Genomic DNA, 27859 nt, shown 5'->3' with positions numbered 1-27859 from the left:
AGATAAACCTCTCTTTTTATCATCTTACCAAAATTAACTTATTTTTCATATGGAATAGATTAAAAAATGTATCTTCCTTTCTTGAACAGCAGTACCTGTTGCAAACATAAGTGCTTTAAGGAGTCATGAATTTCATATATAAGACGTTTTTTACACCCCACAACTAGTTGATACTTCAGTGGTTCCAAGGTGACTGGTGAGAAAGAAAACAGCTGTGTTCCTAGCTGTAATAAAAACAAAACCAATAAAGTAAAACATTGACAATCTATATTTCTTTAAAAATAGTATACATTATAACAGAAGATATAAGAATAAACTGAACACTCAGACCCAATATCTTGTAAAAAGATATAAAACTAAGAAAAAAAGAAGTGTGTACATCTCCATTTACGACATACAAAGAGGAAGAAAAGTATTTCAAGTATACTAACAAATCCAGTGTGTGGTGCAGTTTAAGGCTAATATTTTCAACCTTCAGAGCTGAATTTATGCAGAATCCACATATGTACTCTCAGAAGCAGCTTTATTTCCATTAGACATGAATCCTTGCAGCTGACATTGAGTTTTCAAGAGCTTTGAGGGATCAGAACTCATCTCCAGAAGACATCAGCGTTTCTTAAAAATTTTACAAGTTTTAGCCAGGAAATGGGAAGAGGGGTAGATTTCAGTTGAACACATTGATTCAGGAATGCTGCTGCATCATTTTGTATTCCCATTCTGAGTCTTAGGTGAGGGTTCCAGCTCCTTGCTGGACTGGATCTACCAAAGCAAAGCATATTATAATACCACGCACATATAGCTGTGGTAAGTTATGGGAGGGAAGAGCCTTTGGCATACATGCCAGCACTCATCACTCAGAGGAAAAACTTAACACACAGACATACAATCCTGAATCATGCATGCAGTTGGCCCAGGGTATGGGGATTTTGTTGGACAAGCTGCATTATGAGCTGTTTGCATGTAGGCAGTGGATACCTCTGTAGGAACTGAAAATAGCAAAGAGCCCAGCCACAACAATAGTCCTCGAAGCTGAATCTGGAGCATTAACTTAGGACAGAAGATTATTTGCAAAAGTTAGAGTTGACAGACATCTATCAGGAAACCCCAGATGCAAAACATATGAACTGCAGCCCCAACAAGATACAGCAGTACGACTTCCTCCTTAAAATACAGATAGAAAACTAAAGAGTTCTAAACAGGTGCAGCTTTTTTGAGGAATCATTAAAAAAAAGTTATTAAAAATTCCAGTCTTTTCTAAAAAAAATAAAAAATTCAAACCTCAAATTTAGGTCACTCTTTTCACCTTGAAACAAGATTTTCAGCTTCTGGAAGTCACTAACATAAACTTAATTTATGCCACCCCAGAACTAATGCCTGACACTGAAAATGTTCATCTTTACTTCCAGCCCCTCTGTTAACCATATCACTCAGCATTTACAGTAAAGTATTACTAGAGGTTCTTTTTCATTCTCTTACAATAAGAAAGTCAGTATACAGCATTAGACTTCCCTCAGCTTTGCTACTAATTCTTATTATTTCTACTAGAGAAAAGTAATCAGCGTATCAACCTGCAACCCATTCTAGTTTTACCCCATGTCTTGACATACCATTCACCAGTGCTTTGGTATATACACCTATGTACATACTAGTATTGTCTGAGATGTCAGAAGAATGGTAGGAAAAAGACCAATTTCTGAAATACTTAAATTGTAAACAGTGTAATTCAGAGTATCAAAATCCTTTGAAAAACATCAGTCTAAACCACTTGTAAGTGCTTTAATAACCATCCACCTGGACTGTAGGTGAATTCACCTGGTAATTTCCCATTAGAGTGGCTCTAATCAATACACAGTGCTAGTTTCACACAGGTGTGCAACTGCCTTGGTGTGGGGCAGAAAGTAGGTCAACCCACAGGACTGTGAAGAAAACCACAGCCTGTGAAAAGGGAAGTTATAGTCAATACTAACGATACCCTGTGAGTGATAAGGATTACACAGCCTCTCACACTGGAAAGTGAGAGGCATTTGATACCTGCACTCAGAGTATACACTGTCTTCAAAACTTTGGAAAATAATTTTAAGTATAGAGCATTTTAATTAGTTTTTTTTTACCCCTAGAGATTATGGGTTGGAAAGTCTCTCTGAATTGCATGATTTCTTCATAGGGCAAATATATTCTTGTTTATAAAAGAGACTTAAAGCTTAACTTGCTCAAATGTGATGTTGAAACATTGAATTAATTGTAACATGCAAATCCAAATTGCTGCTTGGAACGCTGAGGTGTTCCTGTGCCAAAAACAGCATCACAAAGCTTAAAAAAAAACCAAAAAATGAAAAAAAATACACCTCATCTTCTACTAGGTAGAAGAGACAAAACTGTGAAAGGGTTACCAGAAAGGCCAAGAGACTTGCCTTCTAATTGTGGCTTTCCCAATAGCAACAGAACACAGCTGACATGGTTCACAACTGCTGCAGTAAAACCAGCAGTCTGGCTTTTTCATTCCTCTTCTGCTTAGGAAGCCTACCAACAGCAGCAAAGAAGCTGAAGGAATTTGTAGGTTCAAGAACACAACCTGGATGACTCCCTCTCCTTTTGGAATACTATCTTTGCAACCCTGAGGGTACAGAGCATACATATGTGTATACAGTAGATAAGGCTTACACAGTATACAAACTGTCAGTACAGGCTTTCTCTCTCTTGCAAGGGAAACTTCCAATGTATTAGTGGCAGCTAGTCCCAGCATTTAACATGTACAGACTGACAACTTTCTTTGACCTAGAAGTCATTCTGGTAAGTTCTGTTCCCTCTCTTGGGCCATTCCTCCTCCACCCATTTCAGCAGCACTTTCACAACATCAATTCTCTTATAAAATTTACAGAGATCAATCAGCTGTTCCACAGTCCGGTCACTATTCCGTAGCAAGAACTCCAAGGTGGGACTCTGGGGCTTTTGTTCAAGGAAACACAATTCATCATAAGTCATCCCCCATTTGCTTGCTAAATTTCTCCAGTTTTTCACTGTTGGGTGGCAGGGATCCAGCTTTAGCCTCACTGTGTACAACAAGTCCTCATCATTGAGCATGTCACTGATGGTTGGTGCACGGAATAAGCACAGGGAGCAGGTGACATTTTCCTTGCAGGTTTTCTTGAGATCTGCAGTGAAAACCATTACATGAGGAGAAGTTAAGATCTATTGCTGTGGTTTCACCGGGAACTAAAAGTTAAAAGCATAAATGGTTGAAGAATATTATGTTCCTGTGAATCACTTCTGAAGAAGTCAGAACAGTGACATGCAATGCCTTTCCTTATGAAGAACTCATGACATTAACTTTCTAAAACTTCTCTCTTCACTATGCTCAGTGGCTTTAATCAAAAGGACAGTAATTTTGAAAGCACCATATTTATACTTTTATAGAAAAGACATGGGATTCAATGCAGTGTGTGGGCTAGGATATTCCATTTTTGTGTTTTTGGAACTATGTTGCTTCCTCGAATTTGCCATAATTCCTGCCTACATCACCAACAGGATTATGCATGCATTTCGTGCATCTTGCATACATGTTGTAGGATAAAGGAAAAGGTTTTGCATTTCTGATCTGCTCCCTTCATAGCAACATGAAATACGTGCCCCACAAGAATCTCTTCTGACAGTTCCAAACACCCAGTACTTTAGCACAATGAAAAAGTGCTAAACATTCCTTTGCTTTGTAAGGGCTCCTACAATAAAAGCTGTCCCTATTCTACCAAGGAAGCCCATTTGAAATGTGCATTATGGAAAGGAATAAAGTGCATACTCTTCAATGTGTGAGAAAAATAAAAATATCAAGTTGCTGGAAGGAGGTGGTGATATGTTCTAAAATCTGCATCAAATACCAAAAATCATCATTTAGAGGTCTCCTACGCACAACATTCAGTATCTCTGCAGCGCTGTGAACAATGTGGTGTTGTCAGACCAAATATATATATTTATAGCCCATAAAAGCATGTGGAATCCAGTGCTAGTCATACTTCTAGTTAAACACTAATACCAAAACCTTTAACACTGCAGTGATGTAGGACATGGAATCAGCATTTTGGCTGCAGATATGACGTTAACTCTCCCTGCTCCTTTTTAAAAGCAGGGAGAATTTGATCTCTCCAAATGGACACATTCTAGAAGCATTTTCTAAAGCTTCTGTACTCCAGCCTCACTGTACAGCTTTAAATAGGGAAGTAACTAGTCCTACTTGGGATGAGACTTTTTCAAAAAGGGGCTGCTATTAATCAAAACATTGATTAAGAACAACAGAAAACAGTGACACACAATTTACAAGTGCTGGATCAGAAGCCTGAGCTGTATCTCTGGCAAAGGACAAATCTGGTACTTAGTGTCATCTACTCATACAGACAACAGCATCTGTTAAGGTGGTTTGTTTGTGGGTTTTGTGGCTTTTTATTTTAAATTATTATTAATTTATTTGCAGTAATTTTTGTCAGATGGTGTGAAAAGTCCAGAAAGACCATCAAACAGTGAGCTGAATGCAGTGTCTGCATGCACTTTGTATTTTGTTTTTAAGGAAAGAACAGGCTATTGTTATTTTTGTAAAACTGCTCATGAGGCTGCTTTTTTAGCAGGCCAAAGACAACTTCTGGAGTTTTCAACAAGTTAGGACACGCAGCAACAACAGTGCTGCAGACACATAACTTCATACAAATGCTCAGATTCCCTGTTAAGGGTAAACATGTTCTGGTGACATGTTTGCTCACAGGTATTCCACAGGCCTTACAGCTGTTCTCTAGAGAAATATGTATGTTAACTCTTCTGTTCTTCTTGTGCACCCTAAGCTCTTGCTGAAGCGAGACAAAATTTTCTTGCCTCATTCATACCAACATTTACTTATGCAAACAAGGCAAAATGAGTATAATCCAATCAAAGTTCTAGCTGAGTAAAAAGGGCAGGAGAGCACCCTATCTGAATTTCATCTTATTTACTCTGGCAGGGATTCCAGACTAAGTTTTATCCTCCAATAAAAGCAGGGAAGAAGAGGTAAAGAAAACACCCCTGTAAAAGGGCACAGTTTTAAGTAAACAAAACTAAACCAACCTGCTTCTTGTGCTATACCATCTGCAAGACTATCAAAAGCATCATAAAGAATCCTGCTTTTCTAAGATGCCCCGTGTTAGACACTGACAAGCAAATGACTGACCTACCCAACTAATTGCATGATCCTGATGCTACATGATAGGACAAGCTTCTTTTACTAATAGAAAACTCTCAGTTTCTCACTGTTAGACTGAGAGAACTGTATGTCATACACATACACACCCCTCCCACAGCAGAGCTCATACAGTTATGGGATAAGCCCCCACAGCCTACTGCCAGCTCTTGCTCTCTCCCAACAGCTATTTACAGATCACTTCTAAAAGTATATGTACTACATACATTTGAAAAGCCCAAGTTACACATTTTGTATGGTCTGCATTATTGATCACCAACCTCTCAGAACAAAGGGGAAGCTGTAAATGACACAGGTCATGAAATGAGGTCCACTAATACTAGTTACTCAGGCAGTTCTTGGTTATGACAAATAGCAGTTTTTAATAAAGTACTTTCAAAGGAAATCTATGAATAAAATATGTAGAACAAGAAAGCTGACACGTTACCTGAAAGTGATTCGTCAGTATGGTTTTGCGTGTCTTTGTCTTCTGGCTACAAAGCAGAAAACAAATATAAATCAAAATAAAACAATGTACTTGATACCAGAATAGCTATTTGGCTAATTTGCAACTGGCAAGAGATTACTTACAAGTAGTTTGGGATTCTTTTAAAGTCAGACAGGGAATATATAATGTTCTGAGGAATTCCTGACAATCTGCAGTCTTCTCAGATAGGATTTCCATGCTTTGGCTCACAGAACTACCCTGTTGATTGTATTCACTGAACAATGTCATGATATGCTATAGCATTATATCTTTTGAATAATTTGTTCTTAATCCTCAACAGCTGTGGAACAATTTATATGGTTTGACTAAATATTTTTAAATGTTTTGTAATGAGAAAAAAACAAGGATTTTGCCTGTTGAATGCAGTAGTGAGGGATTGTTTCACTGATCCAGGAAAAGTGGGGGAGCTTTTTTTACAAACTTCTTTACATACATAGGAAGCTTTTATAGGCAACATGTTGATTTGAACATTTCTGCTGGCTCAGATCTAACCCTCCTCCTGTTAGAAGTAAACATTCCCCCAGTGGTTTTTCGCTTGCTAATTAAACATAATGAAATTTCTTAGCAACTTAAGACTGTAACACACGTTGCAACCTTAAAATTCAACTACTTAGCAACAACTAAAAACTGGAAGACAGCCCTTGATCCTAGAACTGTGGGAAACTGCAGCTCCCCTTATTTTAACTATGTGGGTGTGGAGCCAGGTGAAATAGCTTTCCTCTGTTGAGGATTTAAAGATGAAAGCAGAAGGGGATTTTCCCCTTAGATAGCTGCAGCAAAGTATTGTTGATTTTTTTGTATTGCGTCATTCTTCCAAAACTATCACAGCAGGCTTCTTAACATTTTGCAAGTTGTGCATGCAAACACAAGTCATTTTATGGGTAAAAATACGGTGTAATAAGATACTCTATTCCTACCTGCTACACCCTCTTTACTAAGAAATCCATTAAAAATAGAATTTAGGCACTTCCATTTGTTTTGGTGAACTTGCATATGTTCACAAAGGAAAAATTTGCATACTATTTTCAGCATTTCTTTATTCCTTGAAAACGTCAAGATCACACATGCAACATCAAAATGTCTGCTCTCTGCTGAAGAGAGATCTAACACTGCACTTGCCAATTGCAACAGGATAAGCGTTGCCATTATCTTCTACTAGTTTACTTTTCCACTGGCTCCATGACAGCTTTACCTGGACAATGCTTTTTAACTTAAAGTTGGCCTTCATGGCAACACGTGAGCACTCAAAGTTTAAGAAAAACTAAATATAAAGATCCTGATTATACTCATTGTCTCCACTCCCACAAATTCCTTAAAAAAGCAGAATATTATTACTGAGCCCTGAGGAGCAAACTCCCAGAAGGATAACCCACTGGGAGAAAGATGAACTTCCCAGAACAGCTCAGCCTCTCCAGAGATCTACTTCAAAAGACACAAATAAGCAAATTATAAAAAAAAAAAAAAAGGAGATGCTGTTCACTTAGTTGCTATCCTGACCTTCAGTAACATTTCTTGGACTTTATGAACTCATGAAAGTTCAAACTGTATTGTGAAAGCTGATGCCTAAATGCTTTTATGTCATTATACACGTCTTGTGATAAAAAAATTAACAAGAGTGGGCAGTATGGCAAAATGTACAAAGTAAAGCAGGGAGACTTACCTGTGCCATACATCTGTTTTCAAAATTCATATTTTTACCAATCAGTCATTATCCACTTTTATCAAGTCAGATGCACTCGGGTTTATTCAAGATAATTTTCTTGTAATGTAATTGCAATAAGACAATGTAGTGTTACTGCCCATGAAATGAAGGCATTTTTAAGCCCACAGTGAAGATCCTCAACCTCTATGGATCTAATCAAAGCCATAAACCTAAGCACAGTCTGAAGGTAAGCAGAAAGTTTTCCAGCTCTGTGGAATCATTAACACCCTGATACACTGAATTATCTTTATAGTGATTCTAAGCTGTCAGTAAATGCTCTCTTCTTGATGATGGGAATGAACCGTTACCTCCATCATCTGTGAAATGCATACCAAACCCATGTTTGTTTCTGATGGAATTCAGCTGGGACTCTGGCATAAGGAACTCCTTTTAATTCTTCGTCTCGCTGGAAAATGCTCATTCATTTCTCTTCTCCAAGTTTTCTGCTCAACCCAAAGAGAATCAATTTGAAATTCAGCAAATAACATTCACTTGAAATATGATAACCATGGAGCATGGGAGTCACTCAGTATTGTCCATTCTATGGCAATGTAAGATGTCACAAATAATGGAGGGTGTTTCAACTAAGGGAAGAGCAGTGTCCCAAAATCAAAGCAAAATGGTCAAATGCCTCCCTAAGGGCAAAACCTAGGATTCCTTACTTCACTTATTCTCTGCCCTGGCTCTATTTTCAATAGGAAAGAGGGACAGCATGCATGACAAAGCCTTAACTATTTGCTGTCTCTTCTTCAGAGCATCTACACACTAATCAAAACCTATTTAAACTAAAAAGTGTATGTTAATGATAAAATAACCTTTCTTCTGCTTTTCTCCACAAAAAACTCACTTCACTGAACGCTTGGAAAGAGAGCCTATTTCTGGTCTCTTTTACTGAGTAATTCTGTGCTCTCCAGATATAATCTGAAAATATATTTATTTGTTAAAATACTTAATCTAAGAGCAATAACTTATTTCACATTCAAGTATCATTTTTCTTACCTGTTGGATTAGGCCAGAATCTGGTGTAAGGGTCTTGATGTTCACAGATGCAATTTCCAACGTAACTTGATCTGTAAGGTATTCTTCATCTAAGACAAAGAGTGTGAAACACTGGTCTTCCACTCAAATACAAATTTAAATAGTAAGACTATCAAACATAAATTATAGGTGTCTAACACACAAAATTTAACTCCATATCATGATCAAGCACTGGAAATTGCTAGATTAAAAGATGAAAATATTAAATCAGCAGAGATTGTAACAATAATGCAGAGCATGACTGTGCAAAGAAATATAATCCTTGCAGAGATTAGCTATTAGAGTAGCAGTTATTTTCTAAACAAACACCACGCTACTTTTAAAGCAAGAGTCATGTTCTTCTTTCAGAAAGCTGACTACAGGATAAATACGTCAAGGTAGGCTGAGGATGATTATCACAAGTCACTATAGTTTTTGTTTTGCTTTTCTCATCACACAGTGACAGTTGTTGAAATATATACCACATAAATAATTACTTTTTATTCTGCCCCTTTGTGAACTGGGCTCGTCCTGCTTATTTCTACTGCACAGGAATTTTCTGAAGCACTGAAATAATCCATTTCAAAGTGTGTTTATCAACTGCCTGAGACTCCACTGAAAAGCACGGCATTCCCCATTACAGCACAAACTCTATTAACCTTTCAGGCATCACTTCAGCCCTCAAAATGGGACAGAAGGGATACATAAACCCTTTGTGAACCTTGTGCAAATAGACAAATTCCACTCAGCATGATTAATAAGGTCCTCCTCATCACACCATTTCCATCATTCCCCTGGGTCAGATGCTAACCAACCATTACCACAAGCTTAAAAGAGGTTATATTCCACATGTTTTTACACAAATGAATGCTCCATGGTGCTGACTACATTTGTAGTGCTGGTACATTTCCATTTGCTGTTTGCCTAGTGGTAGGATCTCATTAAAGAACATCTATTAGCTTTATGAATCATCAGATAACAGAAAGAGGACATATTTCCTTATCTCACTCAATAAATTTATCTGAATCACTTACACTTGCAAGAAAAAAATCCAAAATTATTATTTTCCTCTTTTTCTGGATTTATAAGACTGTTGAAACTTAAAGCCAAATAGTATTTCACCCCTAGCAGGGTCAATGTTTAGTAAGGCTTATAGTTATTCTTTATTACTGTAGGCCCAGAAACAATGACAAAAAAAACAAAATGAAAAAAAAAAGTCTGTCTGAATATGAAGAGCATGGGCATCAAATTTGTGGAAACAGTACGTGTGAAATTTGGTCTATATTTGAGTGAAGGTTGAATTATAATCAAATCATGATAAGCATTAAGACTACCCCTGCAAGATAAAAAGTTCCCATATCTCCCCTTTATTTCATAATCGGTAGAGGGTGCCAAGAACTTTAATAAATTATGGACTCAAAATGGCCCATTAATTAATTGAGCTCTAAAAGCAACACTCTCACCAATGTACTGTCTGATCAAACATTACATCTGAAGCAAACATAATTGTGTGTTACACAGAATCAGACCTACACATCTGTTATGCCTTTTATCTCACAGGTTCATATTTCTAAGTCTGTATTTTTACAGAAATAGTTATGAAAAGTCATTCTCAGAAAAAAAATTGAAATAATGGAAATGAATGGAATATTAAGAGGAATTTGTATCACTTTCAACTACAAAGGGGGAATGTCAAGCTATATTTTTATATTAGTACTTCCATCTTCTTACACGTAGTAAGAGGAAGCCGAAACTAAAACTAAATATAAACTGTGTTCACTTCCTTTCATGCTGACATTTCTACTTACGTCTTAACTTTCCTTTTTAAATTAAATGCATTTAAAACATGCAATTTCAGATTTCAAACCACTTTGACAAATTTAAAATTTAGGAATTACCTAATTAATTTTGAGGAGAACCTAATGTCATGGGTGAAATAAAAAACAGGACATGGAAAAGAATGCTACAGTGTAATTGCCTTAGTGCTAAAAAACAATTTTGAATGACCAAACCACCTGCTGCAAATAAGGAGAAAGTAGTTTATGATTTCAAAGTCTTCATCCTGTGTTATACTTCCTTACTGAGCATCACTTCTGAAAAGATGCTCATTTCCTCTAGCTGGCTTCTTTAAGTCCCCAAAATAACCTCTGACCTTTCTCTAAACCCAGTCATATACTGCTCACACTCCTCAACAAAAGTTTCCATTGTGACTAGCTCCTGCTTAGTTTTCTGTCTGTCCCACTGCAGACCTGCTGTGCAACACAGGACAGAGACACACTGTCTGCAGAGGCCTTCTCAACTGAGCCCCTGCCCATGCATTCCCTGGACAAAGCCCAGTGGTGAAGTCTGGAATGACAAAAAAAACACCTCACATGTCAAGGAAACCATAAAGGGGATATTCACACTGTGTAATCCATGTAATTTACTTCAGTGCAATACAGAACCTGCCCTCCCTTTCTGCTTTTCAGTGAGGAGAGGCAACAACCTGTAGAGTTGACCTAATAGTAGGGTCCCAGGTAGATGGTATTAACATCTACTGAAGGCAAAGGACGGCACGAAAAGTTGCTTCGTTATAAGGCTGAGAATGCAATCAGAAGCACAAGACCTGAAGGGTATTTCTTGATTTATTATTTCTGCCAACCTGAAAGCACTGGTAACCTCTTCAAAGCCACCTTCTAACACAATGATGTCTCTACCATCTGTTGTCTGAGCACTGTTCTTCGAAGTATTTTCCTTCCAGACTGAGAACCCAGATCTTCTGATGATAGTTTTAGACTGATTTTTAGATCAAAACTAAACTTTGGAAGGATATTTCAGAAGTTAAATATACACACCAAATTGACTTTAAAAATACAGAAGAGGACATTACATTTAAAACACACATCTAGGAAAAAGTATGAGTGTTTCAATCTTTGGATAACACCACCGGTTTTATTGCACAGAACAACACATATCTAGGACACCTGAATAGACAGAAGTCACAATACTTACCTTTAGGTACTCCTGTGTCTTGGACAGGATATTTTTCAGTCTGTCACAAAAAGGCAAGAAACACAGATACTTGTTATTTCAAATGTAATTGTGCTGGAGAAAGAGTATATAAAATCGTGTAATTATAGTTGCATCACTTAAGTTGCTACTAGTTGATGTGTTCACCATCAGATAGAGTAACACTACTTACGTGGTAACTGAGATGCTACTAGCAATTTTGATTAGCACATGCAAAAGTAATAGAGATTGCTGTGTTGCTACAGTATTTTTAAATGTATTACTTTCTAGTGAAATAGCAGAGATTGGGAAAGAAATTTTGCACTTAAGTAGCAAGATAATCTTGAAAAGGTAAGGCATACCAGGAGGAACAGAGATGATTTAAAATGCTTTTTTAGCAGATAGGAGCTTTTGATAAATTATTGTATTGGGGAAAAAAAAGAAAGAAATATTTGCCCCTTCTTTTCTAAACTTAAATAGTTAATTAAGATGCAATAGAAAATTATTGTTACTGAGTCTAAGGAGATAGCTACTGATTTCTGGGCATGTTATAACTTACTATTATGCCTGAAATCTACCTCCTTCCCTATGACCCTCACCCTTATGCAAAAGTAGGTGAGGCTTTTAAAGAAGCTCATAACCAAGTAAATGGATTAAAAGATCTTTTATGGTGGGGTTGTGTGTTAAAGAAACTTCATGTCTCAGACATAGCAACTTTCCCTCACCTTTAAAAAAAAATCTCCTTAGCAAAATACAGTATCTAATTTAGTCAGTCCACAAAAACAAAGACAAGTCTATAGTTTTTATTAAAACCTGCAAGCAAAAATGCAAATAAACATACTGCAATAATGGATAGAAGTGCAGCCTCAGCATTAAAGTACTAGTGAAATTTTCAGAGTTTCCTGCAGAGTCCCTGTTGCAAAGCTTCAAAATGGGAAGAAAACACCAAGACAAAGTAATAATTTGCTCACTTGCCATTCATAAAATAAACTAATGCATTTCAATCTGTTTACATAACTACATTTGACAATTGTCTTCCCTGGGGTACATGCCACTGTAAATTTTCCCCCAGAATAAATAATCCATAGCAACACTAAAAAAACAACACCAAACAAACAAAGAAAAAAATCCCCCCCCCAAAAAAAAACAAACAAAAAACCTCCAACCAAAAACAAAATAAACCTCCACATTTAAAAGACTTCATAGAATTTCATATTACTTCTACCCCAGCAGATATACTCCTACCTCAGCATAAGACTGGCATGCTCGATATCCTAAGACACTTGTCCTAAGCGATGTTCCTCTGCCAGTAAGCACTAGAGGGCTCTGTTTGGTCCCTCCCTAGGTTCACCCGTGCCTGCCAAAGGCACTGCTCTTTGGTACTACCTTTCCACGAGTTCAACTCATCCGGCACAGGAAGGAATAACAGCTTAGTACAATTGAAATTATAGGTCCTAGGTGGGTTTTCTTATCCCTCCAAACTATATAGACAGAAGAATGTCAGCACCAATTTTTCTCGGTTCTTGGGGTTTTTTTAAATTAAAAAGATGGCACTATGGTAGCCTCTGGAGGCTATCCCATGGACAGCTCTGCTGACACCATCCAATTCAGCTGATGCACTGACTGGTATTTTTATTTACACTTTAACTGCACAAGGTTAGTAAATTAAAATTCGTTTATGCAATCATACAGATAAGCAAAATCCTTGTTTAGAGTTAGCATCCTTGAACGTTTTTACCTCACTTCTGCATTACATAACCATAGAGAGCTATAATGATTTGAACAGTATTAGACCAGAAACACATACCATTGTTAAGGAAAGAGTGCTTGGATCTGTATCCTCCACTGGCTCTTTTGCTGCATGATCTGCTGGAATAAGAAAGCTTTATCACTACATAATCATCAAAGTATTTCTGTCTGCCAATTCATATTTTGCTTCTTTGTCTGACCAAGATAAAGCACAACTATGCAGCCATTACATGCATTATGTCATTACATTTCCACAAGAAAACATGACAAACTGGAAAATGTCAGAGCACATAGATGAGAAACTACATGCAACAACAAAACCCAACTCTAAGCTAACAAAAAAAAGACTTACATGAAAACTATTTTTAGCTAAAAAAAAAAAAATCACAAAACAATTCAGTAATAAAGAACAAAAGCTAGTAAATTTTCTAAAAGCTGAGTTCTGTTCTTCCAGTGACAGCACTCCATTTTTTCCTCAAAGAAATAATTCAAACAGGAAACATACCCACTACAACAAAAATTAATACTATTACAAACAGCGGATTGTAGAAACCTAATTAAAAAACATATTTGAGGAAAATATTATTTGTGTAAAATAGAATAATAAACTTCAACTATATGAACATCAAAGGAATACAAAAAATAAGTCTTCAAAGTACCTGCAGGTGAATCATGAAATGTCAACCCCTCTGCATCAGTGGCTACACTGACAAATAATAGGGAGGTACTTGCCACAAGTGCACAGAGAATCTAAAACAATCTTATACAGAAGTCAGGATTCAGAAAACCACTCCTGTAATTTAACATCCTCCTGTCATATTTTCGAGAAATGTCTTCTGATGATAAGTATCAATGTTCTCAAAAATTGAAAAGCATTTTAAATTATGTAGTAAGATCGTCCATTTTTGTCACTCTCACTCAAAGTCCTTATACTTACTACAAGTACACATTAAAAGTTTTCAGGTGCAACCAGTAAGAGGTGATTGGAATCAATATTTGGCAATTACCTCCTCCCATATATAAAAAGTAATGCATTTAGAACGCAGTCCAAGAAATTAACTATAAAATGAACAGTAGAAACACTGAACCCCAAAATAGTACAGAAGTTACACAGACATTATTCTAACCAACTAAAATTTAGCATAATTGTTTATTTTGGAACCCACTGCTACAAATCTACTCAACACAATAGAAAAAGCTAAAGTGTAAAAAATGCAAGACAGTCCAATATGTTGAAAATAAAAAAGGTGGCAGCAGTGGGATAGAGCTGTTCTCCCTCCTGCTTCTGTGAGACAGCCTCACCAGCAGCAGTTGCTGGGTGCCCAGTGTGGTGCCCAGCTCCTCTCTGTGATGCCAGGCAGAGCCTTTCTCAGCACTAGAGCCCACAGGAAATCCATAGGCCTTGTCCAGGCAAGTGGCACATGATCAAAGGGGTCAGACGACAAGGCTTGAGCACAGTCTTTGCACGGAGACACACTGAATGTTTTGAAAAGGCAGGAGACTGAAATTTCAGATGAGCATCGTTCACACTGCAGTTTAGGAAGCCATATGCAAAAGAGGAAAAAAAAACCCTACCAAAACCCTATATTCTTGTCACACATGCCCCTTTTGGTAAATATGAAATCCCTGCTCCAGAAACATGATATTAACAGAATGATCTGGATAAAGCCTTCCCCGATAGCAAGAGTCAGCACAAACTGAAGCACATAAACTTCCCAATTCAAATGCAGAGAGGATGATACAATAAGCTGTCATAAGACATTGCACAAAAGTAGGGCCAAAAATGGAGATTCCTTGTGGGAACTGTAGTTGAAAGTTGCAGAGGAACTGGAAAGGAAGCTGGGGCAAAGAGAAGCCCACACTGTAAAGGAAAGCTGAAAACAATGAGGCACTGGCAACCAAAGGCTCTAGGCAAGAAGGTCAACCCAGGCATCCCTAGTCTCCCTGTTTTTCCATTCAAACCCAATGGCAAAGCATGCAACCAATGTAAGAGGAGCCTTGAGGTAGATGAAAACAGACCCCATAGAATGCCCATGAACCTTGCTGGCTATGTAGCTATGGTAAGGGCTTCATCCCCTATCCTCTGTTACACCTCCAAGATACGACCAAGGTACATTATGGCACTGGTAACTCACTTTCTATGATCCAGAGGGAAGCACTGAAAAAATGGGAGAAGCTCCGAGAATACGGGCATTTGAAACAAGGACTGGACAAACTCCAGGATGTCTCTACAGGAGGTGATGGGGTCCCATGTGGTATCTTTGACTCCTGCTTTCTAGGTTCACTCAGAAACACACTCACGTGAATCTATGACTCTGCATCTTTCTTGCTTAGTATCCACCCTGAAAAATATTTTAAAACTCTGTTTCTTTTCCTATACCTTAATTTCTTCCCTTTTTTTACAGTTCTTCATGATGAACAATGACTTCAATGTTTTTTAGGTTGCAGAGTACAACCAAGTCCAAACATTTTCTATAAGTGGTATGTATGTTTATGAATATTTATACCTAAGATTAAAGACTCAACATACTGGGCTGCAGATGATTCACTGTGGTCTTGTTGGCCACTGATAGTAAGCAGATAATCTGAAAACCAGACTTAATATTTAATTGTGAGTAACACAGTTAAAATGCCATGTCCCCTCTCTCTTTCCCACATATATCTCGCACAACATTCAGCAGCTCATGTCAAATAGCTGGGCACAGGTGCACAAAGCAGCAGGGAGGAATGTTCTCTGTTTATCTCAAATGTAAACCATCCACAGTTTTGCATGCTGAAAGGCCAACAGGAAATGAAGGTATCATCTGACTGACTATTCAGTGCATATTGTCTGATTTCACAGTTACTTTCACAGACAGCTTCATAACAACATTACCTGGAATCCCGCAAAAAAATCACTATCACCGTACTCCCCACTGACAGCACACAGCCACTGGCCTACATTTACTTCCCCACTCTTCTACAGGGAACCACAAGTGAGTTGACTCAGATGGACGTAAATCAGCACATGCAAATTGTCTCGGACAGTCATAAGCCAGGTTCGATGGTTGCTTCCAAGGTTCATTTCTGCTTGCACACTGTTGCACCTGCACACTGCCCAGCGGCTGCTACAGCTCTGCCTGGGCCCATCCAGTATAACCAGTCTGCACGAAGAGCAGCCGACTTGTACCAGTGCCCACCATTGCTCTCTGTTCAACACTGCTACTCCAATGGGGATGCAGTGCTGTGCACTTACCAGCACGAACAGTTTGTCAATTCTGTATCTGCTTTTCATCTTTGCATTGGAAGGAAGCCTGAAGGCGAGCTTCATAGACCTCAGCATTTTGACCTTTAAGCAGAGGGGATTCACAAAGCACTATGTAGCACAGATGGAATTCCCCCCCGTTAGTTTTTTCCTTGCAACACAGCCTTGACACTAGCAGCAGTGAGTGAAACATATAAGGTGGACCATAGCTGGGTAGTTCAACCACGCACAAAAAGAGACCCCTTTCACACCAAGGCTGGGCACACACATTAATAGTTCAACTTCATACAACTTAAACAAAGTTATCACCCTAATACTAATGTTGTTAATAAAGATGAAAACCCTGTAACTCAAATCAATAATGGTTCTTTGACTAGAAGCACTTCCAATTTCAGATTTTAGTAAGAGGAGAAAATATGGCAAATTGTATCAGAATAATCAGCTCTCTGAAAAAATCTGAGTCCATCAGCACTTGTGCAGTTTTTTTAACTGTTAACTACTCAATATTTTGTCCCTGTCTGAGCAGATAAGTAGGGAAAAACTGTGATGCTGGCACACCTCAGATAAGGTACTCAATTCATTTGCTCCATTAGCTGTGTAAGTTAAAATGTGTGGACTTCCTAACCACCCAAACTCTGGGATCCTAAGAAAATGTCTTTTTACAAGTGTCTTTTTAACGTGCGGCTAACTAGCGCAAACTAACTTACACGCTAAGCACTGTAGCAGGCTTGACAAGACAGGTTGTACTAAATCACATCAGCAGAGCACATGATAAATTATTACCGCGCTTAATTAGCGTGTGCGGAGGGGGAAGGGAGCAACCAGCAAACTCTTTTCATCCCAGCCGGGGCTACGCTCCTCACCTGGCTCCCCTGAGCCGCGGCCCCGGGTCACACTAGCCCGCAGGTGGTCGCGGCGGGCCGCGCCCCGCACAGCGCCTGTCCCGGACCCGTGGGGGCCCCGGGAGCCGCCACCGCCCCTCGGTGCACTCCCCGCCCGCCCGGCTCCCCGCGGCGGGTCCTCACCTGGGGGCAGCGGGTCCTGCGGAGCGGCCATGGGGCGGCGGCGGCGGGTCCCGGTGCGAGGAACGCGCAGCGCCCGCCGACGTGCCCGGAACCGCCGCCCCGCCGCGCCGCCCCCTTCCTGCACCGCCCCGCCGCAGGTAGGGCGCTCCCGCGAACGGGAGGTGGGGGGAGGAAAGGAGGGGAGGTCTCACACCTCGACGCACGCAGGGATAGAGAGCGCGTCCGTCGGGGGCCCGCATTTCCCCGGGGGGAACACCGCGCTCCCGCGGATACGTCGAATTAACTGCTCCGGGCTCCCTAACACCACACACACAGGGTGCATATGCGACTCCTCAAGTAATGCTAGTTTGGAGCTAAAGTCACTTCAACAACATAAAATCAAGTGCTCACTCTCCTGCTCTTACGGGTATTAACGCGCTCAAATCGCTGCCTTCGGACGGAGAAAGGCGGTCTCCATTAGGGTTCAAGGTGCTCCTGCGGATGGCTCAGCGTGCACGGACAGAGTTTACCAACGCCGAGTATGGCAAAGCGACAATCATAAACTGCACTGGTTTCTCACAGATATTTAAAATTCGTCCTCTTTTGCTACAGTCACTTCCAATACCACGACGATGTTAAACTTTTGGATGTAATTGCTTTGGGACTCCACTGTCATCTCTGGCAAATTCTCTCACTTAAGGTTTCAGTATAAAAGTAATGCAGGTTTCTTAAATGGGGTCTGTGCATGAAATCGCTTTCCAAATGAGAAATATTATGTATTGCTATTTATTGTACCATATAAGCAAAAGAAGCCAGCATAACTGAATATGCCATTAGAAAGATCACATTTGACAGTAAGCCACCTGGCTCCTTTACTAACAAGGTAACTTTACAGACAGATTCTTTTCTGTTACACTGGGAGTTCTCCAATTCAGCCAAATGGATAACCAAAAGTCCATAAAGCATTAAAAAATGTTTTTCAATGGTTCTGTTATTGAATTTGAGAATTCTTGTAAAAGAATAAGTAGTTTGGAAGAGAGCTCTTACCTCTCAGTCATCCTACCAGTGAAAGTACAGACATGGTATTTAGGAGATTCAGAGCATTGCCCTTATTTCATCTGAGATAAATGGGGCCTTCACCATTGGGTTATACACACAAACATGTACATATATATATTTATACATCTTCGTCTCCAAGGTACAGGTAACAAATCACTAAGATTTCTGCAATTCATGGTGTGTAAAAAATGAAGGATTTTTTTAGGCATGTCTTTGGAGTCTGGCTGTTCAAGGTATCGGTTGACTCTCTTGCTTCCACATTAATATTGAAACTCATTTGTAAAGAACAGAGGCATTTCGTAGTTTAAAAGGGTAATATCAAGTCTAAATAGAAATAAAATTGCTGATTCTGTGGGTTTCTCTAGATTTCCTTAGATGCACAATGGTTTTGGTGATGGATAACTAGGCTGAGAGCAGAAAAAGTGTATTCTTATCTACAGAGATCTGCACACATGCTAGAGTAATAGTTGGAGTCTCTTCTATAACTCTGAGGAATGACAAAGCCACAGTACAGCTAAAAATTTTCTAGATTTTAAACCTAACAAATTTATACCTCAATAAAATGAATGCTGTATCTGCCCTGAAGACCTACATGTATGCTTTGCTCCTGTGTGCTGTTCGAAAACTACTGGTCTTAACCTCAGAAGTAGACATAGTGACTACAAAAACTTTGGATATATATATATGTACGAGCTATATAAAAAGGTATCCATTAATTTTCTTCAAAATATCTCTAGTGTACTATTTTTAGACAGGTATCTGTAAGATACTTTAACTACAGAAGGCTACAAAACATTGGTGTTGGGGGCTAAGTCAGATTTTACCACCAACATGGCATTTACTCTTCTGATAACTTACAACCTGAAATCTTCCTACATTAGGATTAAAAAATTATTTGAGTAAACACTAACAAAATAATTTTAGTGGAACAACACTTGTGCTGCAGCCAAAACTGGTTAATGTTGCTAAAAATCATGTATTTTAAAAAGTGTATCTATAAATAATATTGGCTTTTCAGTTGAAACAGATTTTTTAAAAACAAATTATTAATGAAAAACTCTTTAAAATAATGAAATAGAATAGAAATGAATTGTCTAGATAATATTACTGCCTCAAAACCTGGGTTAGTCATCATAATTTAACAGTTTTTCCGTAGTACTGAAGGAGGAGCCTGCAATTACTTATAAATAGAGCACTGTCAACAGTACAGATTATTTTGGCTGTTTCATGCCTGTTCTTGTATCACTCTTTAATAAGTGTTATTAATAAGTGTCGTTTAGCTAACTGACCAGTCCAGAAAGCCAGGAATTATTTTGGCAAAACTAAATACAACTGTATCATAAATGCTGAGTCCAGAATAAGATAATTTTAGGCAACAGCATTTTCTAAAATGCTGAATTAACTTTCTCATCAAATTTCTATAGCTAATTACAATCTATCTCTTACCTGGCTGTAACCCTCTAAGCTACTAAACTTAGCATAACTAATCATAATGAGAAGAGTTCAGGATTTTGTAAATTTTCAGTCAAGTACAGAATTAATTATTTCAAATCAGGTTTACACAGATCTCACTCCTTTCCTGGCCCCATCAAAAAAAACCTAGCCATCTTTGATGAGGACAGAGGCTTTTCTCAAAGATCTCCAAACTATCTGGTAATATATAGCTGGATAGTTTATTGTTTGAAATTGCAATTAATGCACAGTCTCAAGGGGTTTCCCACCTTCTGAGCACAAGACTGCAGACAAAACCATGGACAATATATTCCTCTCCTGAAAAATATTATTGCTATCTCCCCCCACTCCAAAAAACCAAACCAACCAAAAAACAAAACAAAACAAAAAAACCCAACAAAATAAAAAAACCCAACCACAAACCACCACAAACAAACCAAAAACCCAAAACTTTTTTCCCAACTGATCCTCTGTGGCTCTTCCCCATGGAAATAAAGAGCTTTTTACTCCAGATCACAAATGCCACTATAACTCAGTGGAACAGTAAACTTCCCATCACTCGTGACAGGGGTTACCAATAGACACAGTAACCATGGGTCTGCCAGAACTGCATGGCAACCTGGTTTATTCATTCTCATCTGTTTACTTTCTACGTTTCAAATATCTTCATTTAAGGAAGTTCATACTGAGTAAAATACTTCTATGTCAACATAAACTCCTCACCCTTGATGTGTTTCAGTAGATTTAGGAAAAACCTCCCTGCATTTTCTCTCCCAGGTGTCCTAGAGATAGCTTTCAGCTGTCAGCAGCTTCAGAGAGTTGCTAGAATAGTTCTTGAAAATTTTGAGACTGCTTTGGAGTAGGAATAATAAACCAGCAGCTAAAAAGTTAAAGATACTTTCTTTGCCAATAATTATATTGGTCTGTTCTCTTACAGTTCTTTTACAGGAATGTCACGATTTTGACATTTATTTGACAGAAGCAGCATTATATGGAGAAAATATAAGAAATGACGCACACCTAGACCATCTTATGTAAGCCTGTGGATAATTTGTTTGCCTGACAGGACTGCACGAAATGGGAATGTTCCCACCACTCCAGGAGCTGTGCTGTGTCCAAGTCAAACAGACGCCACAGAAAGAGTAAAACCTTGCTTTTTCTGGATTGATGTTTTGAAACTGAGCCTAATACGATCGATTTCAGGCTGCGGCTTATCTCTCTGCAGGGACTCTAGCACAGTGCCCCTGCCTGGCTGCTTGTTTCCATCAATCTACAATTTAGCTGAGATCTATACCTCATGGTCAGATTTGTTGACAGATAAGCACATGTACAGAAAGTGCAAGTGCACAAATCTTAGGGTTTTTTTTAAACAAGATTATGTATGCTCATCTGCTACCACTATATTCAGAAGTTTGACAGAGCTAGTAGACTTATTTCTTTGTTAGCGTTCCTTCTTAAAAAATTATAGGTACAGGAATGACACTAAGACTCCATACATTACTTCTACCCTTCATTCAGATCCTGCTATTATACACTAACGATGCAGTTTGTTAGCATCCAACTCTAACACACACACATGAAACATGGAAATGACAATACAGGTTTATAGCTAAGATTTGTAGTTAGTTTTTCACCACCTACAAAAACTTCCTAAAAAAATGTACTCCCTCTTTGTAGTTTGCTCTTTATTTTTTACTGCATTCTACCTTTCTTATCCTTTTCCTCATAGTCACGGTGAAGATATTGCTGTATGCAATTTTCTTATTAAAAATATACCCTTTTTTCCACCATACTGAATTTGATGTATTGTTTTGCCATTTACAGGCCACACTCCTGCCATAACGCTAGACATCCATGGGTACTTCTCAAAAGTTATTTGTACCAGTTGCCTCAGACTTGAATATATATTGTGGTTTTAAGGCAGACATGAGTAGCTGGGAACAGGACGTCAGTGAAGCATGACTTGCAAGGGCCTAATGACAGCGGGACAGAACAGGGGTGAGGCTGTACAAGTTTTTCAGTTGTAGAAGGCCTGACAGACCACAGAACTCAAGTGCCCTGCTACTTGTCTGCTTTCTGTACTTACATCAGGTGGTTTACCGAAAGTTCTTACCCACAGCTGTGCCTTGCTGTATCATTAAATCTAGACTGCCACAAGATGTTCCATTGCTCAACAGGCACTGCCCTCCCACCGCTGCTGTTTGCCACACTTAAACAGAGGTTTGTGACATATTGATTCTTCTGGTTTACTCTCGTAAGTTTAGGAAGGACTCACTCAAATGTTAATTTGGAAAAATAAATAAAGGCAAAAGTTTCAAGGGCAAAAGAATTCAAAAGAAAAATCCACGTTTCATATTACTGAAATCTAGTTCATGAACTTGACAAAGCAGCTGGGATTTACCAAGCTTCTCCTAACATGAAATGTGACACCATCCTCTTTTGCCTTGTACGTTCACTTAAATTAGTCCATAATAATCTCTAATATCCGTTTTTACACAGTTGATGACTGTAGGTTATCATTTCCATCCACAATCGGAGTGCATAAACTTAATTCTGGTAAATAAGACCTGGCTAAAAAGCACCAGTGGAGCTGATAGTAGCAAGACTTGATCAGTCCCACTGTGTCCTCTCTGCAGGCCAGAGGCAAGTTTGGTAATTACAGATTTGCTACATCTGTTAAAAGACTGACTGACGCGCTCTGGTGCACTCAGATCTCTGCCCACTCAAGAGAACAATGTTGTGATGAGGAAGAGATGACTCTGATGTGTATTATTTAATTCGTGTTTGTGAATACAGAATAAAGTTTTTAGGTCCCGTGCTCAAGGCTTTCTTTGCTTGCACGTAGAAAGAGCTTGCAAATAGAACTAACTAACTGTCAACATTTTTAACAGCAATGCATATTATGAAATCAGAGGAGATATTTGTTCTTATGCCAACCACATTAAAAAATTAAATATATAGGCCATACTCTTCATGACCCCAGTAATCTGTAAACTATGATTATCTCTCTCCCTAGTAAAGGTTTGTTCTCAGCCCCTGCTAAAATATCATAACATTGTGGCAAATTTCTTTAAAAGAAAGACGCTAAGTAGATACTTAGAGCTTTGTAATATGCTATTAGCTTTTGACTGCAATTCGAAGACTGTTTCTTCTATTTCCTGAAACTGATTTCACAAAGAAGTCCTATATTAGGATTTTTATTTTTGGGGTGGTTTTTTACACATTTTTATACCACTACCAAAGTAGCATTCATAGGTTTAAATCAACACTAAAACATAAAATAAGATTGAAAATACCCTAGAGTTAAGAAAACTGTGTTCAGCTACATTCAGTTCTGGTATAGCAGTTAATACTTATGTAAACAAGAAATAATTTTTTGTCCTCATAAAATAGGTCATTATACATTTTTACAGTGAGTTCCTTATCCTTCTAATATGGCAGTAAAAAACTAAACCACTACTGACTTCTAATACAAGCACTTCAGAGGTGAAGAAATAAAGTACCTTCTATAATTAACATAAAGTGTTCTGAACTGACAACTAAGTGAACAGTATGACTTAAAAAATATGGTAGTTTATATCTAACTTGTATAATCCTTTATGCAGACCAAGTGTGAGACAGTGCATGTGCTTGATTCTTCCAATGTTTTGGGGCTTTTTTAAAATACTCATCATAGAAACTTTGTTCCAGAATCAAAGGCACAAAATGTAAACTAATACAATGCATTCACCTTAATCTGCTGAACAGAAACAGTTCCTTTGTGAGAAGAATAAGCCACTTGAGATAAAGTATGGAGTACAGATATTGAGAGCAAACTATGGCAATGTAAACATTAATATCAGCTGTTCTGACATTTCTTCTCAAATATCTAGCCAATTTATTGGTCCACTGATGCTGAAAGTAGGAATAGGTTCTCATTTAGTCGTTTCCAAATGATAGGTGTACTGTCTGTACTCCAGAGAGGAAAGAAAGGAGCAATTACATCATCTCTCTGGAACCAGAGAATCAAACTACTGCCTACTTTATTTCATGGTCTCTGGAATTCCTAGACACCATTTCCTCAAGCCATTTTCAGCAATACAAAAATCTGTGACATACTGGCACTTAAGGACAAATATAATGCAAAATTAATCAGAATTAATTTATAAGTAAATAAAAATGGTCAATCTAAAATCTTTTCAGCTCTCTGATATAGTTACTCCAGCCTTAAAGCTTAAAGCTCATCTCCATATTCCAGTAAAGCAGTATTCTCTAACTGAAAAGGTGTAAGAAGAGCCTGAGTTGGCATCTGAACTGAAAACAAAATCCTAATTCCGGCAACCCTGCACATTACCTCAAGTAATGTTTTTCCACAGGAATATCACTTTTTGCAATTCTGGAAATAATTTACATATAAACTTTGAACTGTCAGGAGCAACAAATTGGTTCTGATCTGTTTGGGCTTTAAAAAAAAAATATTTTGAAAGGAACTGGAAAGAAGCCACAGTAAGTCTTAGATCAGATCCAATAGCTATTGGTGAAGCACAGGTAGACAAATTCGATTGATGTCATACTGGAACTTTCAACCTCTCAAGTGTCATACAGTCTCCCTATGGGGTCAGTAAAAAACTATTATTTCGTAAAATAAAATCAGATGGAGCTGAAGTGGCTTAACAGCAAGTAGCCACTGCAAGGGAGGGTCCTACCTTACCTTCTTGCTACCGGGATATGTACCCTGGCCTTTTCCCCTAAATCAGGTTGAGCAATGAAGTAGACATACAGTGAGTCAGTTTAGTTGGCTGTTCTGGCAGAAAATTATCCCAAGCAGGGAAAAACCCCAAACATTTGCTTAAGGAGCTGAATGGATTCAACATACAACTTCAGGACTGCTAGCTCAGACACATGGGATAGGGAAAGAGAGGGAAACCAGCAGTGCCTCTTTCCAAACAACTCAGTATTTCATTATGTTAGCTCTACTGACACAATGCCTGAAAGCATCTCCTTCTTCTCTGGTGGGCTTCAATTTGCTACACAGGAGGCTGTGCCTCCACTGGAAAAAAAAAGTAAAATAGCGTGGGGGGTAGAGGGTGCCAAACAAACAAACAAAACAAACAAAAAAAAAAACCAAAACAGTGGAGGGATTCTGGAGCTTCTTCATTAGTTTCCAGCCTTGCTCTCAAAGGGAACAGATGAGAGAACCAGACAAAGCAAAGCTCTATTCCCTATCTTGCTTCATGCTTCTAAAAAAAAAATAATTAGGTGTGCCCATCTCCATGTAAATAGCTTCTCATTAATGCAGCCATGCCGAGGAAAACAGGCAGTTTAACATAAAAGAAAAAAAGCCTTTGAGCGCCCAACACAGCCACCTCAAGGGCACTTCCCAGCATCAGGGAGGTGGGAAGCCTCTGGAAGTGGTTTGAGTCTCTGTTGGACACCCAGCTGAGGGCTGGATGTGGGCACCACTAACACCATAAACCCAACAGCGGGGCGGGGGAGCTGCAGCCTTGCTCAACTCACCCCTGTAGTGCTGGGACAGCACAGCACTGCTGGGTTAGACTGGGATATACTGGGCCAAACTGGCTTATACAGGTCTGGACTGGGTTGTTCTGGGTTTGACCAGGTTTAGATTGTGACTAACTGGGTTTAGGGGGATTGACTAGGTTATACTTAGTTTGTTCAGCCTGGAGGAGACTGAGGGGAGACCTCATTGCGGTCTTCAACACCCTCACGAGGGGAAACCAAGGGGCAGGTACTGATCACTCTCGTGACCAGTGACAGGACTCAAAATAAGGCTGAGTTGGGGGAGGTTTAGGTTAGATATCAGGAAAAGTTTTTTCACCCAGAGGATGGCTGGGCATTGGAACAGGCTCCCCAGGGAAGCGATCACAGCACCAAGCCTGACAGAGTTCAAGAACCATTTGGACAATGCTCTCAGATGCATGATGCGACTCTTGGGACTCTCCTGTGCAGGGCCAGGAGTTGGACTCCAATGACCCTTCTGGGTCCCTTCCCACTCAGCATATTTTGTGATTTTATGATACTGGGCCAAAGTGGTTGATACTGGTCTGGACTCCGTTATACTGGACTCAGTTTATACTGGGTTAGACTAGAATGAACTGGGAAATAGCGGGATGCACTGGGATTCACTGGGACAAATTGGTTTCCACAGCCCGCCCCCACTGCCCGGCTCGTGCCTCCCCTCACGCGGCCCTTCCCGCCACCGCGCGCACGCGCTCACTCACCCCCGCCCGCGCGCCGCCGCCGTTTGTTTTGGAGGCGCGCGTGGTCCTCTCCGATTGGGCGGCGCCGCCGCCGCGCGCCGTGTCCCGCCCCGCCCCGGCCCGGGATCGGAACTACAGCTCCCGAGATGCCGCGCGGCGCGGCCGGGGGAGCGGCGGGCGCGGGGGGCAGCGGGCGGCGGTGCCGGTGCTGCGCGAGAGGAGCCCGGGCGGGTCGCGGTGAGCGCGGCGCCCCCGCCCGACGGGTCCCGCCGCCCGCAGGAGCGGCCGCGCCGGCAGGAGGAGACGCTGCTGCCACCGCCGCCGACCCGCCCCGCGTCCCTCTCCTTCCTGTGCCGGCGGCGGCGGGGCGGGGGTTGCCCCCTCCTCCGGCAGCCGCGGCGGCAGCAGCATGAGCGGCGGCGGCGGCGGCGCCAGGCGGAGTGCGGCGGCGGGGGCACGGCTGGCGGTGCGGTTGCTGGCGCTGCTCGGCTGCGTCCTGACAGCGGAGGCCCAGGTGGGGACCGGCGGCGGGCGGGACGGGAAGGAGCGCAGGGAGAGCGTGGCCGGGCAGGGGTGCTCGCTGGCCGTAGGCAGCACTGCGGACCCCTTCGGGGGGCAGGAGATGAGGTCACCTCGGGGGGTCGTGGGGGTAGCTCCGGGCCGTGTCTTGTGCAGCCTCCCCGTGGAGAAGTCGGGTATCTCTCGCTGAAGTCTGTAGCCCACGTCCTTCCCTTTCCATCCCCTGCGGCCGGCATCCAGCCTGGGGCCGGTGCCTCCTGTCTCCGGGGAGAAGTTGGTTGACCTGGGAAGCACAGAAAGCACCAGTCAGTGGGATGTTGTGCCGAGGAGCTCTAGGTGGGATCGTGCCGTTGACTTCAGGCAGAAACTTGGGTGTCCTGATGAAGTCCATGAGAAACCATATGTTCGAATGGTGATGCCAATGCCCGGACTTGGCTTGTGCTTAGGTCGTGTCTGTCTGCCCACATTGCAGAGAAGGGTGAGAACGCTCCTTCTTTCTATAAGCTGCCTTCACAGCTTCAGGAGGGCAAGCGTCTGTAGTTGGGAGTTTGCTATTTATCAGCTGCATGACTGTGACTGAAATGAAAAGCTGGTGTCAAGTGGGAAAGGCTTTTAGCTTGGCCAAAGACATCAGAGTGAGTTTATAGAGGAATACAACGTCCACGTGGAACAAAGTTTGTCCTCTGAATTGCCCTTTTTTTATTGTAAGTTGAGGTTGTTTCAGGTTTAAAAACCCATTACTTTAGTAGCTATTTTAGTGTGACTAAATGTTAAGGAATTGGAATTCTCAAAGAAGCCGTTCATAAACTGGCACATTTTTCTTGTGATGTTTGGCAGAGAGATGAGTTGTTGCTATTTCATAAAATTGTTAGCATATTGTATTCGAAGTTTGACTTGCACAGGAAAAAGATAAGCTAGCCATTAGTTCTCGAAGTCACGTTACTTAAAGCTTTTCTCACATTCTGCAGCTATGACAAGTAAAACATTTAAGAAACAAAACAAGATGTCCCAGGTGGTCTTCTAATTGTTGAAGCAATTAAAGGACAACAACCTGTTAACACTAATACGGTTGTTTGTGTGAATAGACTGCTTCTTAATATATGAATTTATTCAGGTTTTTCTTAATGTTGAAGTGCTGAATGCATTTCTCTTTCCAGATTTCATAGGGAAAAATTGATGTGGGCTGGACATTGGCTTTTTCTTCTGAAAGGCTGATTTATCTT

The 27859-nt window shown here is 40.1% G+C and overlaps 2 protein-coding genes across 8 annotated transcripts in view; one reads left to right on the top strand and one right to left on the bottom strand.

Moving 5' to 3' along the window:
* Positions 1–1257: 1257 nt before the first annotated feature.
* Positions 1258–24621, bottom strand: EDARADD (EDAR associated via death domain). Of its 6 annotated transcripts, none has more exons than XM_051783967.1 (6): positions 24603–24621; positions 13217–13275; positions 11413–11452; positions 8404–8492; positions 5643–5688; positions 1258–3152 (listed from the first exon to the last, which is right to left on the bottom strand). In XM_051783967.1, the coding sequence occupies exons 2-6, from the start codon at positions 13217–13219 to the stop codon at positions 2776–2778; spliced, it is 555 nt and encodes a 184-aa protein (XP_051639927.1). In that variant the 5' UTR covers positions 13220–13275; positions 24603–24621; the 3' UTR covers positions 1258–2775. The 6 variants fall into 6 exon arrangements, with proteins under 6 accessions (XP_051639927.1, XP_051639924.1, XP_051639922.1 ...); XM_051783964.1 differs by lacking the exon at positions 24603–24621 and adding an exon at positions 17428–17568 and having other exon boundaries at positions 8404–8474; positions 13217–13278; XM_051783962.1 differs by lacking the exon at positions 24603–24621 and adding an exon at positions 17428–17567 and having other exon boundaries at positions 13217–13278.
* A 1703-nt stretch (positions 24622–26324) lies between these two features.
* Positions 26325–27859, top strand: part of ERO1B (endoplasmic reticulum oxidoreductase 1 beta) — a 29905-nt gene continuing 28370 nt past the window's right edge. For both annotated transcript variants that reach the window (XM_051783210.1, XM_051783209.1), the window contains exon 1: positions 26325–26631. In XM_051783210.1, coding sequence (XP_051639170.1) covers positions 26527–26631 — 105 coding nt within the window. In that variant the 5' untranslated portion in view covers positions 26325–26526. The remainder of the gene's footprint in view (positions 26632–27859) is intronic.

The sequence above is a fragment of the Manacus candei genome, unplaced genomic scaffold, assembly GCF_025592945.1.
Source record: "Manacus candei isolate 608988 ecotype Guabito, Panama unplaced genomic scaffold, ASM2559294v1 h1tg000017l, whole genome shotgun sequence".
Lineage (NCBI taxonomy): Eukaryota > Metazoa > Chordata > Aves > Passeriformes > Pipridae > Manacus > Manacus candei.
The sequence above is the reverse complement of the archived record's forward strand: the minus strand, read 5'-3'. Positions and strand labels throughout refer to the sequence as shown.